Consider the following 16482-nt stretch of genomic DNA (forward strand, 5'->3'; position numbering starts at 1 on the left):
GAATTTCCCTTTAAAAAAGGGAAACGTTGACAGCTATGACTGGGAGTGGCCACCAAGACTACATAACACGGGTCTTGAAAGACCTACATTGGCTCCAAGTACGTTTCCGAGCACAATTCAAAGTGTTGGTGCTGACTTTTAAAGCCCTAAATGGCCTTGGCCCAGTATATCTGAAGGAGTGTCTCCATCCTCATCGTTCTGCCCGGACACTGAGGTCCAGCACCGACGGCCTTCTGGCGGTTCCCTCAATGCGAGAAGCCAAGTTACAGGGAACCAGGCAGAGGGCCTTCTCGGTAGTGGCGCCCGCCCTGTGGAACACCCTCCCACCAGATGTCAAAGAGAAGAACAACTATCTAACATTTAGAAGACATCTGAAGGTAGCCCTGTTCAGGGAAGTTTTTAATGTGTGACATTTTAATGTATTTTTAATCTTTGTTGGAAGCTGCCCAGAATGGCTGGGGAAACCCAGCCAGATGGGCGGGGTACAAATAATAAATTATTATTATTATTATTATTATTATTAGCATGTAGAAAGGTCCCAAGTTCAATCTCTGGCATCTCCAGATCAGGGTAGGAGAGAGACCCTGCCTGAAACCATGGAAAGCTGCTGCCAGCCAGTGTTGACAACACTGAGTTAAATGGCCCAATGGTTTGACTTAGTAGAAGGCTGTTTTTAAGGTTCCTGCTTTATTGGCTTTTCAACAGACCCTGGGCACATTTTTTAAAAAGTATTATTATTATTATTATTATTATTATTATTATTATTATTATTATTATTATTATTTTAAAAAATGCTTTTTAACCTGAGGTTCCAAATATCTTTGATTTAACTGCTGCTGTTCTCATGCTAGAATGTTGTAACTCTTTCAGTGTGGTTCTGTTTCGATCAAGTGCTTTAGGGTTTCGATGTAAATTTTTGAAATAAACGTTTGAAAGAAACAGACCCATGTTGTGCACAAAGCATGTATCGAGGGAGGTAAGCTGCAAATACTTCTACCACTAATAACAATTAATTTGTATATAATTAATGTATATACCGCTTATAGGACAACAGGGCTTCCAAGCACTTTACAACTGTAAAATCAACACACCATTAAAATATGCAATGGCAGTTCAAATGGGGCATTTAAGCACCCTCAGTTAAAATACTGCAGTAAGACAAACCATTCGAAAGCATAGCAATTAAAAGCAATTAAAAGCGATAAAGCTCAGTTTAGGGGGATGCTTATCTATTGATGCCAAAATAGGCTGCTGAGCTTTTACTGAAAATTCCTCATCCCATTTTGCACCTTGTCATCCTAGGTTAAAATAAGGACACTTTGTGCTTCCCAAATTTTGAAAAAGCACAGATATTTTACAGAGGGGGCCTAGGCGGAGCCTGTGTGCCTGTCCTCTTATTTGCATCTCCGCTCAGAAGTGCTGAAAAGCTTCCCATTCAGCCCCGTAGCAAAGTGTCCCTGGCTCAGAGCCCAAACACCACCATCCCTTGTTATTAGGCGAACCAGGAGGGAAACAAAAACAGAAAACCCTCGCCTGCTTTGCTCCTGTGCCAAGCAGCACAACATGATCTGCAGGAAAACCAGCTGATGAATTTTGTTCCTGGCCTAAAGATAACGAGCAACACCTGTTAATATCTGCTGGGCAGGTTGCTTCTGGAAAACACAAGAGCAAAGGCAGATTTCAAAAAAATATTTTAAAAATCTGGCAAACCCAGATTTCTTCCTCTAGCCTTTCCCTTCTTTCTCATTTCCCTGCAAGGTTGAACTCTGCACTGCAGGTTCCTACGGGCTGAAGCCTGGTCCTTTTTTGTTTTACGTCCCACCCCAAAGTGTGACATGGACAGACATATTTAATAAGAAACATTCCCTCTGTTCCTGATGCGCAGCCAGCGCAGAGCATTCCTTTATGTTGCCAAAAGGGCGCCATCCATGCATGAGAATGGGAGGCATCAGCAACCTTGAAGTGCAACCCTGAGGTTTGCGTTAAAAACAAAAACCCATGAAAGGAACTCTTTTTAAAAATCCAGCCAAGAGACTATGGGTTTTGTGGTGTGGTTTTTTGGGGTGGGTGGGATTGGAAAACTGGGCAGGAGGTGGAATGGAATGGAGGATTCTGAAGCTGGGTACAGTAGAACCTCGGGTTACACACGCTTCAGGTTACAGATGCTTCAGGTTAAAGACTCCGCTGACCCAGAAATAGTACCTAGGGTGAAGAACTTTGCTTCAGAATGAAAACAGAAATTGTGGCGTCAGCGGGAGGCACCATTAGCTAAAGTGATACCTCAGGTTAAGAACAGTTTCAGGTTAAGAACGGACCTCCAGAACGAATTCAGTTCTTAACCCGAGGTACCACTGTATTCTACTCTAACATTTTGTTTCTATTCGCTTTATTTATTTTGGGTAGTGTGGAATGAAGTATGCTGAAGTGGAACATTTCCCTCTCAAGCGCTGAGATCGGTGGAGGATACCCTGTTGCTTGTTCCATTGCCCTCAGAAACTTGGGGTGGCAGTGGCAGCCCAGCACCTAAGTTGTGGAACTCCCCACCGAGGCGCAAGGAGAGATTTACCTTGCCTTTGGGCCCCCGAGATGTATGTTTTAAGGACCCATCTTATTTTTTGTGATTCTAAGTTGTCTTTAAATATTGCATAGTATTGCATTTAAATATTATTTCTGTGTTTTAATTGCTTTAAACTGCCCCTGGGAGCTTTGGGAGAAGGGCAGGTAAGACATAGTGATAATAATAATAATAATAATAATAATAATAATAATAATATACACTGCAATACAGATCTACGCCATATACTTAAAGCACACCCAACACATATTTAAAGCATGTAGTGTACCGCCCAGAAAAGAATAATGTAATCTGTAGTTTCCCCTCAAGGAGATGCAATTTCCAGCACCCCTTAACAAGCTACAGTGGTACCTCAGGTTAAGTACTTAATTTGTTCCGGAGGTCTGTTCTTAACCTGAAACTGTTCTTAACCTGAAGCACCACTTTAGCTAATGGGGCCTCCAGCTGCCGCCACGCCGCCGGAGCACGATTTCTGTTCTCATCCTGAAGCAAAGCTCTTAACCTGAAGCACTATTTCTGGGTTAGCGGAGTCTGTAACCTGAAGTGTATGTAACCTGAAGCGTATGTAACCTGAGGTACCACTGTACAGCTCCCAGGATCCTTTAAGGCAGGCTTCCTCAACCTCAGCCCTCCAGATGTTTTAAGACTACAATACCCATCATCCCTGACCACTGGTCCTGCTAGCTAGGGATCATGGGAGTTGTAGGCCAAAAACATCTGGAGGGCCGATGTTGAGGAAGCCTGCTTCAAGGGAAGTCATGTGCATTTTGAATGTATGGTGTGGAACAGGCTCCTCCATCATCTCCTTCCTGCATTGGCCAACCAGCATAAACTTGCCCTTCTTGGGAAAACAAAAGTACCAATACGATCCTGTTTACCTTCACCTCCCACCCAAGGGATTCTCTAGCTGGTTTGAGGCATATTTCAGCCACTGTTCTAAAAGTATTTCTATGGAAGTAAGAGTGATCAACAGCTGGGGACATGTTGCCCTGGAACCTGTTTTCTGCAGTATGACTTGGCTGTAGAAGCAATGGAAATAATCTTCAGAGGCTGTGCATCTCTTTCTGGCTAGAAGCAGCTGCTCATAAGGATAATAGGAGGAGCCTGGAGGGAGGAAGTCAGGTTCAAGCAGCAAGGAGCCTGCATACCTGGCAAATCTGAATTTGGGTTAATATGATTTGGGGTCCAGAGTGTGGCTTCCAGGAAAGGCTACAACCCCAGTACTTTATTCTCAAAGTTTAAGCACTGCCTACCTCACAGGGTTGCTGGGTGGACATCGCAAAAGGAAGAGGGGCGGAAGCAAGAAGATTGTAAAGTTCTACATTGCTTCTCTTATTTATTATTTGGATCGTTTTCTATGTGGTTCCAGTGGTCCCTTGGACAAGGGTCTGGAATCCCAAGCCTTTTTGAATTTGGAGAGTCCTAGAGGCTCCCAGAGGAGCTCCTAGATGAGCAAAAAGGGGGGAAAAGGAGGGGAGGGGGCAATCTCTGCATCCTGAGGTTTACAATCTATATTCTATAAAGTCACAACATAAAAGGAAAATTGATTGGGGAGGGAGGAGGAAAAAAGCAAACTCAGGTAGAAATTATTAGAAATATGAAGATGTTGTTTTTAACAGTCATACATCTAGGGCCTAATAATGCTGACGTACCAGACTAAGCTACAGAAATATTAATAAATGGCCGCATATACAGGATTACAAAGAAGAGCACTGAAAGAAACATAGGAACTACAAATTAATGAACTAAACATGGGAACACAAAAAGCTGCCTTGTACCCATCAAGTCAGGCCATTACTCCCTCTAGCTCAGTATTATTTACCCCAAGTGGCAGTGGCTCTCCAGGGTTTCAGACGAGAGGTCTCTCCTGGCCTTACTTGGGAGATGTCGTAGACTGAATCTTGGACCTCCTGCATGAGAAGCAGGTTCTCTTCCCATGACCCACAGCCCTTCCCCAAGCAAAGCCGCAAGACTAATATTCTCGGCTTCTGGGATCTTTCAGACGCTCTTGTGCTCTGCATTCCAACCTTCCCTGCCACTCTTCCAACCCATCTCTCTAAGCTGCAAGAGAAGGGAACTGGAGAACGTAAACAAGAGTCCGGCCAAGGACACATCTAGTCGAGGGTCCTGTTCTCCTAGTGGCTTAACCAGGGCTTCTGAGCGCAACAGCACACTCTCATCCTGCGATTCTCAGCAACTGATATTCAGAAGCATTCCTGCCTCTAAAAGGAAGGCAGAACACAGCCATCATGGCTACTAACCACGGATAGCCTTGCCTTCCACAGAGAGGGGAGAAGGAGAGGAAACAGGCAGAGGACCTTCTTATAAGCTTTCTCCAATTGTCCGCTTGCCATCTCTGGCCTTGTGGCTCCTTCTACGCCAAGAATAAGAGAATTGACTGCATGTTCTCTTCCAGTTTTCATGACATCGGCTCCTTCTCCTGGGTAGGGTTAAAGGTAGCAAGGCTGCCGCCCTAACTGCCCTGTCTTACTCAATTCAACGGAGGGGGCGGCTTGCTCCCAGGTACACCAATGGCTAGGTCGGCCAGACTTTGTAGGCCACAATGTATTAGCATGAATATAAATAAAAGGTTTGCTGCAGCTGTAATTGACCTGGAAAGAGGACAAGGGAGTTTGTACAGGGAGATGGGAGAGAGGCATGCCACGGAGTTGCCTCTCCAGAGGGCTGACACTTTTGATTAACGACGCCCTAATAAGCATTAAAGCTGAATTTGGGAGATGTGCGATGCCTTTCGACATGGCTCCCTCCGTGCCAAAAAAGAAGCAGTAGATCTCCTTGGCCAAGTGGGATGGCATGGGTGGAAAATAACCTATCCAAAACCAAACCTTGCTTGGGATTAACCCAAAGGGTGGCCTAGGTCTTTGCACGCAGAAATGTCCCACAGTTCAGCATCTCCTGCTTCAAAGGGTCAGGAAACAGGTGATGGGTAAGATTCTCTCTCTGCCAGAGACATCCATAGGGAAGCCTGGTGCATTGTTCTGAGCTAGATGCATTTAATACAAGGCGGCTTCATCTACCGGTATTACTGTAAGGTTGTTTGAACCCCCAGTTCTTCGCTTGCCCTGAGTGGGGCTAGAGAAGTACAAGGGGGACAAGCCCCCCCCCAATGAGCTCGTCCCCATATGCCCCTCCCATTGCTGGGCTCTGTCCGCTGTCATTAACATATATTTTCCCCACACCCAGAGATGGGAGAAACGCAATTCACCCGTCTAGAAATATAGTTGACCCTATTATGCTCCCCACACTATTTTGTTCTGGTGCAACTATTATGGGTTGGGGGTGGTCCTATGGAAAACACAGCCTTGAACGGCTTGATCCGTGCAGGTGTACGGACAAGTAAGCTCCCAGGAGGTATGTGTGTGTGTGTGTGTTTTGCACTCAGAAGCAAGGCAAGCTTATTCGCCTCAATATTGAATCTGTCCTCCAAAAGGCCTGCCCAGATCTGACTGCTCTTCTTGATCTGGTCACCCTGTATTAATGAATTAATTGATATTATCTCAATTTATTACTTGTCCTTCGCCACCAGGTCCCAGGTATCGGTTGCAACAATTTAAAATTCAGTATTAAAAATTACAATCACAACAACTGTGGTGAGGGGGCGCGCTCGTTGTTCCTGAAAGCATCGATCTCAGGTATCAATGGTCCCAAGGGATCCATCGCTGGATCTCTCCATGCACTGCTTGCTCAGGTGCAGTGCAATCTTCTACCAATGGGGACCAACCCAGGGGACTTTTGTTGACTGGATGGTCAACTTGCGTCCTACTCAAAAGTAACCCCCCACTGAATACTCCCAGATAAGTTTGTGCAGGCTTAATGAGTCTTTGTTTTGATTCATGTCTCTACCCTGAAGGATAGCTAAGATGAAGAAGGGCTTTATTCCTGAATAAAAACCCTGGCAGGTCCAGACTGCAAATAGGCTCCTTTGGGGAAAATGCAAATAGAAGTGTGAGAGAAACCACAATTGTGGTCATTTCTTCACATGTTTTGCAGGGGGCAAATTACCATTATTAATAATAATGTCTACTACTAATTTTAAAATGTTATTATTTTGTATTTTGATTTGCACACACAATTTTCACCTGGATTTTTAACTACCTCCCCAAAACACTTAAATAATTTCTCTCTCAGTTAAAGATTCCTTTATTCTCGATCCACACCTAACAGGTTCGACCCAATGAAAGATTCCTTTCCCTTGCTTTCCAGCTCCCCACACGGAAACCCCGATCTCATCTACTCGTTTACTCGGAAGTAAGGTTGTTCCCCTCCGCCCCTTCCCAAGTTGTCAGCTGTCAGATAAGTGCGCCTAGGACTGCCACCTGAAAAATGCTTCTGGGTGGCTGCATCGCCTCCATCAGTTTAAAACACCCCGGGACAGAAGCATCTACTTCTACGTGGATTTTTTTTGGGGGGGGGACAAACTGTACGGGTTGTCGGCAGCGCTAGTCCTACTCAGAGTAGACCTACATACTGAAATTATTGGAAATGGCTATCGCGAGTCCGTTAATTTCAATGGGTCTACTCTTGAGTAGGGATACGACACCCCGATGTCATTACCTTCCGTGCTGCCGGCGCGCCAGGAATGCAGCTTTACGCTGGAACAATTGCCATGCAATGCCATGGGGCTTACTTTCGAGGAGACACGAAGATCACCCCCCCACACACTTCAATTCTCCACTAGAGAGTTTCTATACATCCTACGCAGTGACATATAAGGTACCTAATCTATAGATGCAGTATATATTTGGTGTGCTACGTATCTGTTTCTGTCTACAAATCTGCCCGATTTTTTAAAGCGCCAAACGACACTCCAGACAAGTTTTCCCTGAACCTGGAAGTATGCAGTTAATCCTAAACATCCACGAATACGTCTGCATGCGGATATGCGTGTGCCTATAAGTTGCTGGTGGCAAATCACATCACGAAAATACATTTTTAGGCACTGTCCTATATACAATGCCAGTCCAGTCACTTGTAAACATATGGATTGTATCCAAGCTTAGTCCTACTCAAAGTAGACCCATTGCAACGCGGCTGACTTAGCTCCATCAACTGCGAGGGGTTTGCTCTCAGAATGGCCAAACGCTAGAGGCAACCCAACGCATCTCAGAGAGAGAAAGAAAATTGGGGGGGGGGAATATTTCATTTATTTATTGCATTTATTCATCTAAGAGTTTTCTTCTACACGGCTTAAATATTCGCGTCTCGGAGCCGTGTGGTTAAAAACAACCCATGGAGAAACCCACGGGGCTATACAAGGTCCGCTGGACCGAGATAGTCTTAGCCACAAGCCTGAAGTTCAGCTAGGAGAGGTCCGTAACGTCGCCCCTCCATTCCCCATCTTGTCCCCAAGTGCGCAGGCAGGCATCGCGATTCAGCCAAAGTCGAAACCTTTCTCCCGCCCCATTGCTCTGAACCGCACAGGCGAGGCGCGCTTCACCGCCACCCATTGAAATCAGCGGGTCCTTAAAACAACCACAACCAACATGCGCTTCCCTTGTGCGAGCACCGCGCGTGCACACGACCGTTTCAGATACGTGTCGGCGTTTGCCGAAGGCTGCTTCTTCTTGCGGAGGGAAGTAGGAATCAAATGCGAATTGTTTCGTTAAAGGGACGAAGGAATGACAGAGACAGATACAGGAATGCCTATTTAGCGACCTGGTTTACCTGGGAGTAAAGCCGCCTGGAAATCAAGGCGTCGAATGGGTTAGCGGGTTTAATGTTTCCCACGTGCTTCGAGCCGTGGACACACATGGTGGGCATAAAATTGGAAGGGGGCCCGTTTTACCTACTGGTTTGGCTCATAGCATCTTAACAAGCGTTTGAGTGTTGTTGGCTTTTGTATTATTATTATTTAAAAATCAGATTTCTTAATTTTTCTTCCACGGGAGAGGGCTGCTGGTGCAAAACAAAATAACATAAAATAATTAAGGAAAAAGCGACGGGGTTGGTGAAGCTGGGAATGATTGCATACAGGAAGCCCTTTCGTCCCGCTAGCAGAGGCCGCTGGCAGACGATTGTCCCTACGCGGGACAAGAGGGACTAGAAACTTGATGGAAAAGGAAGGAGGCCCCAATAGCAGAAAGAAGACAGGCTCTCTTAGGCAAGAGCCCTCGTGTCTTTTGACACCAACGAGCCTACCCGTGCCTACTCGGAAGTAAGTCCCAAGAAACTTAAAACTCCGAAGCCTAAGCGGGCCTTAGGCACCCACTGATCCAGGAACAATCTCTTTCTCCTCTCGAGGCTGACTTGCGAGTAGACCTGCACAGGATGGCGTCTTTCCATGGGGAAGGGAGGAAATTGCCTCTCGGGACCGGTGGGGGTGGTGTATTGAGGAGGGGGGAAAACAAACTAGTTTGTTTGTGGTTGTTTTATTTTGTGAGGAGGGTGCGCGCTCGCTCGCAGTGAAAGAACCGAGATGAGAGGGGACAACACAGAGAGCAGGTGGATTTAAACAATGGGTACAGGTCATGCTTTTAACGAGGAACTGTCCTTCCTGGCTCCTAACATTAGTCCCCCCCCCCGCAGCCTATTTCCCCTCTGCCAAGCTCAAAGAACAGCAAGCGCCGCCGACTGAATCAGGCGCCGGGTCCCGATCTGGCGCTCCGTATTGCCGACACGGGCTGGCAGCTTCTCTCCGCGGGTTTCAGCCGGGGGACCTTTCGCCTGCACGGAGCCACGGCCCTTCCCTGGCCCTCCGGACACCACCTTCCCATTCGCTGCTTTTATTCCCTTTCCGCGCTGAGATCTTTCCTTTCCTCCCTCGCCTCGCTTCCTCCCGCAGCTCTTTTGTCTCCACCGCGCTTTCCATTCTGGGTGCCACGTTCTTTTTGGCCAGCCATATTTCCCCTCCCTTCTCTTAAACATTTCCTTTTTAAATATTTTTACAAGGCCGGTAGGAACCAGAGGAGCTTACTCCCGAGTAAACATGCCTCGGACCGCGCTCTGATCCATCCATCCTCTCACTTATGCGCATCTCTTTTACGCGCTCCGCTCTCCAGACCCGAAAGGGTTTTCAGAGCGCCAGCTAACTATTTAAAATCAATCTTTTTTTTCTCAGTCAGCCCCCACAATTCTTTTATTTCTACCCCCCACCCCTGTGCTCTGGATTCCCCTTTCTCTAGACTGCGCTGACTTCCTCGCAGCCTTTTGGAGAGCCGCTTCGGCAGAATCGAGGCGTCGGCCCATTTCAAACCACAGGAAGGCGGCCGATGGACGGGGCCTCCGTCTTAGGAAGTTCTCAGCCGATGGACTGGACTTTTCCTTTCCTCCTGCCCTGGGAAGTTAAAAAAACAACAACCCGACTTCTTTCCCCTCAAATACTCTTCCCAGTCTTGGAAACTCAGGTTTGCCATCTCCACCCTAACTCTTGCGGGTAGATGGGTAAGGAATGTGTGTCCGTCCAAGTGACTTTACTCAGAGTAGACCCATTGGACTTAATGGACCTCAGCGTCCATTCATTTCAGCGGGTCCCCTGCGGGAGGGATCAACACAGATCAAGGGGTTCCTGGGATCTAGACGTGTGAAAACAAGGATTCCAAGTCGCCCGCGCGGGTGCAAAGTGAATTCTTAGATCAGCTGCGGGTGGCGGAGAGAGGACGGGGCCCTAGTGCGTGCCTGTCCGTGTGGACACGCAGGCACCAATCGCTTCGTCAGCCGGAAACGCATTTCCTTATTCAGATCTAGTTATCACCCGGCTTATTCACAGCAAACAAGCAGAGAGATTGTGCACAAGGCGCAAATCCTCGCATTAGGAACCCGCTTCCTTCGCTCGTCTGGAGTTTGGAATTTGCAAAGACAAGGAGGGAGATTTCCTAGGTGAATTCTAACACCTCTCCCAATACACACAGCCCCCGTGTGTGCTCTAAGTCGGCAGGAGAAAATAACTTCTACAGAGTGGCTGGGGAAACCCAGCCAGGTTGGTGCGGTATAAACAATAAAATTATTATCAATTATTATTGTGTGTAGGTGTGTTTTTGTAAATCGACCCCACGCCTAAGAGAACGCTACGTATGCAAAAGTCGGTTTCTTCCGCGCGCGCCCCAGTCCATTGCCGGTTTAATTTTTGCTAACCTCCGAAAGTAGCTGGCAAATAAAATAAATTGGGAATTAAGAGGAGAACATCTTGCTAGAATGCATTAAGTGGGGGGAGGTCGCGTAAAGGCGCGAGCCAACCTAAATTCACCATTTGAAGGAGGGAAACCCCCACGTACGTTTACTCAGGAGTAAGTGCCATTGCACAAGGCCTTGCTCCACTTGCCTGGGAATAAGTCGATTTGAACTCAACGGCACTTACTTCTGAGTAGAAGGAAAGACTCCGCTGTTCACCTCCCGGATTTTTACTAAGTTTGCAACCACAAACGTGTTTACTCAAAAGCCTGACTGAGTTCAATGGCGTTTACTCTCCAGTCGGTGAAATTAGGATCGCAGCATTTAGAAGTCCCTAGCTTTTTGGGACATGTGTTTAGATTTTCTCCCTTGCCTCAGCCCTTCAGATAATCCTGTTTCTGTTGCCTGTCGGGTCAAAGTCCTTCCTTTGGATAAAATGCTCCCCAAAAGCTTAACGCGTAAAAAGGTATTATTTACTCGATCGTTTGCCTACAGAGGAGAACGAAGCTCGCTTCACTTAACGCGCTTTTAAAAAAAATCTTATGTTAGTTTATATATCGCTTCCATGCGCCAGAATAGCATATTATCACGATTATCATTTTATTGCATAAAAGCACATTTAAAAATTCTCCTTTCGCGTGCATCGTTTTTTAATAACCTTCGGAACCTCAACGGAATTCTTATAAAGCAAAAATAAAAAGGAGGAGACATATTTTCCTCTGGTTTTTTAAAGTTGGCCTCCCTCCCACCTTCTTTAAATTGCCCAAAATGCTGTTTACTATCATTTTAATTACGATTATTAAGAAACAAAGAATGTCGCCGAAAGGAAGCCTCCTTGGAAGGATAGCAAGACGAAATATTGGCCAGACGGGGAGCATCATTCAATTTCGCAGGGCGAGGGGAGGAGAAGGGCGGGTTTGATCGGGTTTGTTTGTTTTTTGGGCTCTTTTTAAACACCTAAAAGAAGCCCAGTTTTCAAAAGAAGCGCTTTATGGTATCAGGGTGGGCAGTGATCGTGGCGTATTTTTCCACTGAGAGAGAAACCTGAGCAATTCAAGGTCAATCCCTCCTTCCCCTCTCGCACAAACCTTTTGTTTATATATTTACTCTCGGACCTTTTTCTTTGATCATAGAAAGGGTGGCTTTAGCAGTGATCTTCCCCTCGCGATTGAATCGATGGGCGCCGAAAGGAAACCGATGCCAACCCCGCCTCTTGCACGTTGTTACGAAATTGGAAAGGAAAACAGAAAATGATATGCAAAAGTCCTTTCCCCGCCTTTGAGGAAGGTGCTGCTAGGGGGTTTAATCTAATCTAATCTATCTATCTATCTATCCATTCATCCTGTTAGATTTACCTGTATCTGACCACACACACAAACACACGTATATAAGCACATCATGGGTTGTATTCAGCCAAGACCTACTGAAACGAACGAAGTTTGTCATGCTCGTTAAATTCAGTGGGTCTCCTCAGAGTAAGGCTTCCGCTCACTTATCGTGATAACGTCGACTGAGTTATTTTATCTCTCCGGTTTGAAAACCAGCCAGATTTGAAGAACTGGGTTATGAACATTTTTTTGGGGGGGGGGATACAGGAGTTTCCTTTTTTAAAAAAACTTTTTTTAAAATTCCAGTGATTCCGCTTTCTCCCTTCTGTCCTTTGTTTGATTTAGGAAAATGGCCATATACGGTGATGAGATTTGGCGATTGGGGGCGGAGGGGGGGGGAGAAGGGAAGTGTGACTTGTTAAAGTGGGTCATATTAGAAACGCCCGCAGAGAGAGATTTCCCGAATTGAACTTTGCAGAAAGTCCAACCCCCCCCCTTGTCCTGGGAGGCGGGAGGGAGAAGAGAGAGAGAAAATCATTTTCTTTTTTAAGGTCACCCTCCCTTTTCCCAGGCACTGATTGACAGCTGACACAGCCATCAGTCCTCGCTTGCTACTCTAGAACAAAGGCCCGCTGGAGAAAAACAGACGAGCCTCTCTACGCATCATAACGGATCCCGCATTTTCTTATAGTTGCAGTTAATAATAATAATAATAATAATAATAATAATAATAATAATAATAATAATAATAATGTGCACGCGCGAAACACAAATACCCTTGCCCTGAGGACTGATCAGCCTGCCCTCCCCCAAATATTTTATCCAGGCAATATATTTTTTTAAAAGTGGTCTTAGAAAGTCTAAGTCCGTTTGCGTCTGGTTGTGGTGGTGGAAAAAGCACTTTTGTACTGTACATGTTCAGAGGCCGGGTAGTTCCGTCAGGTATCCTGGGGCCAGAAACCCTGGCAATTCAAAGAGGGCCCGGGGCAGATAGGAAAGCCCGGAAGGTATCGTTTTATTTTTTTTGGGGGGGGGGCGCAAGCGAAACCTGGTACTGACTGCTTCTCTCCTTTACGCATATAAAGGGGTTTGTAATGTTGGGGGCGGGCGGGAAGCAGGAGAAAAGTTTCAGGCATGGTACCTTAACTTGGACGCGATGCTGCGGAGGTGGGTTAGTGGAATAACCCCTCCCTGCTACCCAAAGTTGATGAACAGGGCAATCTCCGGCGTGTTTAGGGGGACGTTGTCCCACTGTGTTTAACAGGGCTCAACCCTAGGAGGACGCACACGAGCTGCGACCCTACTCACGCCGGAGTAGGCGTGCAAGCTGCGATCCTAGATGCACCCACCCAGGAATAAGCATGCAAGCCGCGATCCTATGCACGCTTCCTTAGAAGTAAGCATGCGAGCTGCGACCCCCAGACACCCTTGCGCAGTCCTAAAACGCGCTTCCCTAGGGCCAAGCGCGCAAGGGCAGATTCCCCCGCGAGCAAACCTCACGGAACACAGTTAGTAAACACTTAGTAAACACAGAAAGTGAGACAAAAGAGAACACCCCTTCTCCCCCCCCAAAAAAAACAAACACAAAAAGTTTTGGACTCACCTAAAAAAGTCGTTTTTACAGTAAAGCTTCCCTTCCCTGGAGAAACACTTCTCGGTCAGGTTGCATTTACATTCACAGCACTGAACGCATTTGACGTGCCAAGCGCGGTCCAAAACGTTCAAGAGGAAGCGGTCTAGGATGGGTCTTTTGCAACCGGCACAGTGAACCATTGTCTTTGGTTAGGGGGGCGGGCGGGTGGTTGGGGGCTGTGGCGCTGGGTATGTCGTCGTGAGTTGGTTTTGTGTGTGCGTGTGTTTTTTGGAGGCGGAGTAGGATCAAAAGTTTGCAAGCAAGGCTGGAGGAGGCAGGCAGGCAGGAGACGCTTTTCCTTCGCAGATGTCCACAGCAGAGGCAGAAATCAACGCCCCAAACAAGCACCCCAAGACACACACCCTGGTGTGTGGGTGGGTGTAGGGAAAACCCTCCCCAGGCTCGGCGCTTTTGAAAAACCTTCACGTTGGAGCAAGCTGTCTGCAGAAGTTGATCTTCTCAACGAAGTCCCGGCGGGAACATCAAACTCAAAAGCCAACGATCATCACCATCATCAACAACATCAATAAATCTTCTCTTTGAAAAAAATCTTCTAAAAATTAAAAACTCCAGCGTCCGGAGGAGGCCAGGCTGGCGGCTCAAGAACCAGAGACTGAAGCTAATCTTCTTCGTGGCCTTTTTCTGGTGGCTGAGGTTGTTGCCAGATAAAAAAGCCTTCTTCAAGAACCTGAATTATTATTAATAATAACGAATGAGAGCAATCGAGGAGGCCAAATCAGGTGCTGTCAGTATGCTGGAAGGTAAAGGAGCATGGGGGTGGGGTGGAGGTGGAGGTGGAAACAAAGGAGTCCTCGCAGGTTTGAGGTAGAGCAGTCAGAGGTCAAAGTGCAAGTCACATCAGAGCCCCCTCCCCAACATTAAAAAAAAGAATCGTCCGAAATCATAGGCTGCAATGCTTGGGGCATCTCAAAACGAGGAGCCTTGGGGGGGTCTCAAGAAAAGGGAGAGAGGAGATATTTTGAGGAGTCAGAGAGGAAGGGATGGCGTGGAGGGGAGAGAAATATGATGTCTGCTATATAAATAGAACGATGCTCATATTAGGAAATCGAGCGGGAGGGGGAAGCTCTCCCCCCTCTCTCGTGCAAAATCAAAACAAAAACAAATTTTTCCTAGTTTTATTTTAAGAACACCCCCAGATCGGTGCTGATAATCGCCCTCCTCCCTTTTCTATAATATAAAATCCTTTGGGGGTGGGATGGGGGTAAGGTAAGCAATCAACAGCGACCAGCAGCAGTTCCCTTACCCCTATTGGCTCGGAGTGAGTCCAGGAGTCAAAAACTCTTTGGCCCGGTCCATGGGGACGCGCTAGATGCGGGGCTGGCTTGGCGAGGACGTTCCCGGGCTGCTGAGGACATCTAGCAGGTCCCCCAACCTCTTAAAAAAGAAGAAGAATAAAAATCGAATTAAAGGAGCTCTTCCCCTGAGTCTCTTCCTGGCCGATGCTGGAGGCGAGGGGACGAGGCCTCTGGCAGGCGGAGCTGCCTGTGCTTTTGCTGCTGCTGCTGCTGCTCCGGGCTCTCCAGTCCCGCGCGCGCCTCGCTCTGCCTCCTTTCCTGGGCTGCTGCCGTCGCCGCCGCTGCTCCTTCCAGCCTCGCTATAGTCTGCATGTTGGCCGCCGCCTCCACGCCGGAGCCTTATGCAGGGACCCGCCACGTCACCGCCGCCGGCGCCCAATCCGAGGGCGCCCCTCTCGCCCCGCCCTCCCCTCGCCCATCATCAGAGGCTCCTCGGCGAGACCCCGCGCGCGGCAGGCGGAGGAGGAGGCCAGCCGGGGAGCCCGGCCCGGAGCCCGACGGCGCGGACGCCGCTCCCACCAGGTGCGCTGCTGCTGCTGCGGAGCGGGGGGGGGGGTGGACAGAGCAGGGTTGGGGGCTGTTTGGGATGGGGAGAAGGAGGAGGATCCTGGAAGAGAGAGGACCGGGAGGAGGAGGAGGAGAGAAGGGGCTGCCTGCGTCCTCCTCTCTCCTCGCGCTCTTCTTCGCCGAAGTTGATGGAGATGGAGAGGCGGGAACTTTCGGGAGAGTTTGAGCCCGAGGATCGGGAGAGGTCCCGCTCTGCACCCGCCGCCCCAACGGGTAGGTCCTTTCGGAAAAGAGCTGCAGGCGAGTCGTGTTGTTGTATTCATGTTGTTGTTGTTGTTTAGTCGTGTCCGACTCTTCGTGACCCCCTGGACCAGAGCACGCCAGGCACTCCTGTGTTCCACTGCCTCCCGCAGTTTGGTCAAACTCATGCTGGTAGCTTCGAGAACACTGTCCAACCATCTCGTCCTCTGTTGTCGCCTTCTCCTTGTGCCCTCGCATCTTTCCCAACATCAGGGTCTTTTCCAGGGGTCTTCTCTTCTCATGAGGTGGCCAAAGTATTGGAGCCTCAGCTTCACAATCTGTCCTTCCAGTGAGCACTCATGGCTGATTTCCTTCAGAATGGAGAGGTTTGATCATCTTGCAGTCCATGGGACTCTCAAGAGTCTCCTCCAGCACCAGAATTCAAAAGCATCCATTCTTCGGTGATCAGCCTTCTTTATGGTCCAACTCTCACTTCCATACATCACTACTGGGAAAACCATAGCTTTAAAGATAGGCATGTGTATGTATGCGTGTGACATATATGTGTGTGTGTATGTGTGTGTATCTTTATTTTTCCTTTTTAAAAGGGGTTGCATCGAACTAGGAACGTAGAGAGTCATGCCTTATACAGAGCCAGACCCATTTGGTCAACTTGAGGTCAATATTGTCCACACGGACTGGCAGCCGCCCTCCCCAGGGTTTCAGGCGGGGGATCTCTCCCTGGAGACGCCTGGG

The 16482-nt window shown here is 47.9% G+C and overlaps 1 protein-coding gene across 1 annotated transcript in view; it reads right to left on the reverse strand.

The window, feature by feature from the left end:
- LHX1 (LIM homeobox 1) overlaps positions 1-15266 on the reverse strand; it is a 52001-nt gene extending 36735 nt beyond the window's left edge. Inside the window, exon 1 of the mRNA XM_081890574.1 lies at positions 13634-15266. Coding sequence (XP_081746700.1) covers positions 13634-13803 — 170 coding nt within the window. The 5' untranslated portion in view covers positions 13804-15266. The remainder of the gene's footprint in view (positions 1-13633) is intronic.
- Between the last annotated feature and the right edge of the window lie 1216 nt (positions 15267-16482).

The sequence above is a fragment of the Podarcis melisellensis genome, assembly GCF_964234715.1.
Source record: "Podarcis melisellensis genome assembly, chromosome: 15".
NCBI classification, from domain to species: Eukaryota; Metazoa; Chordata; class Lepidosauria; order Squamata; family Lacertidae; genus Podarcis; species Podarcis melisellensis.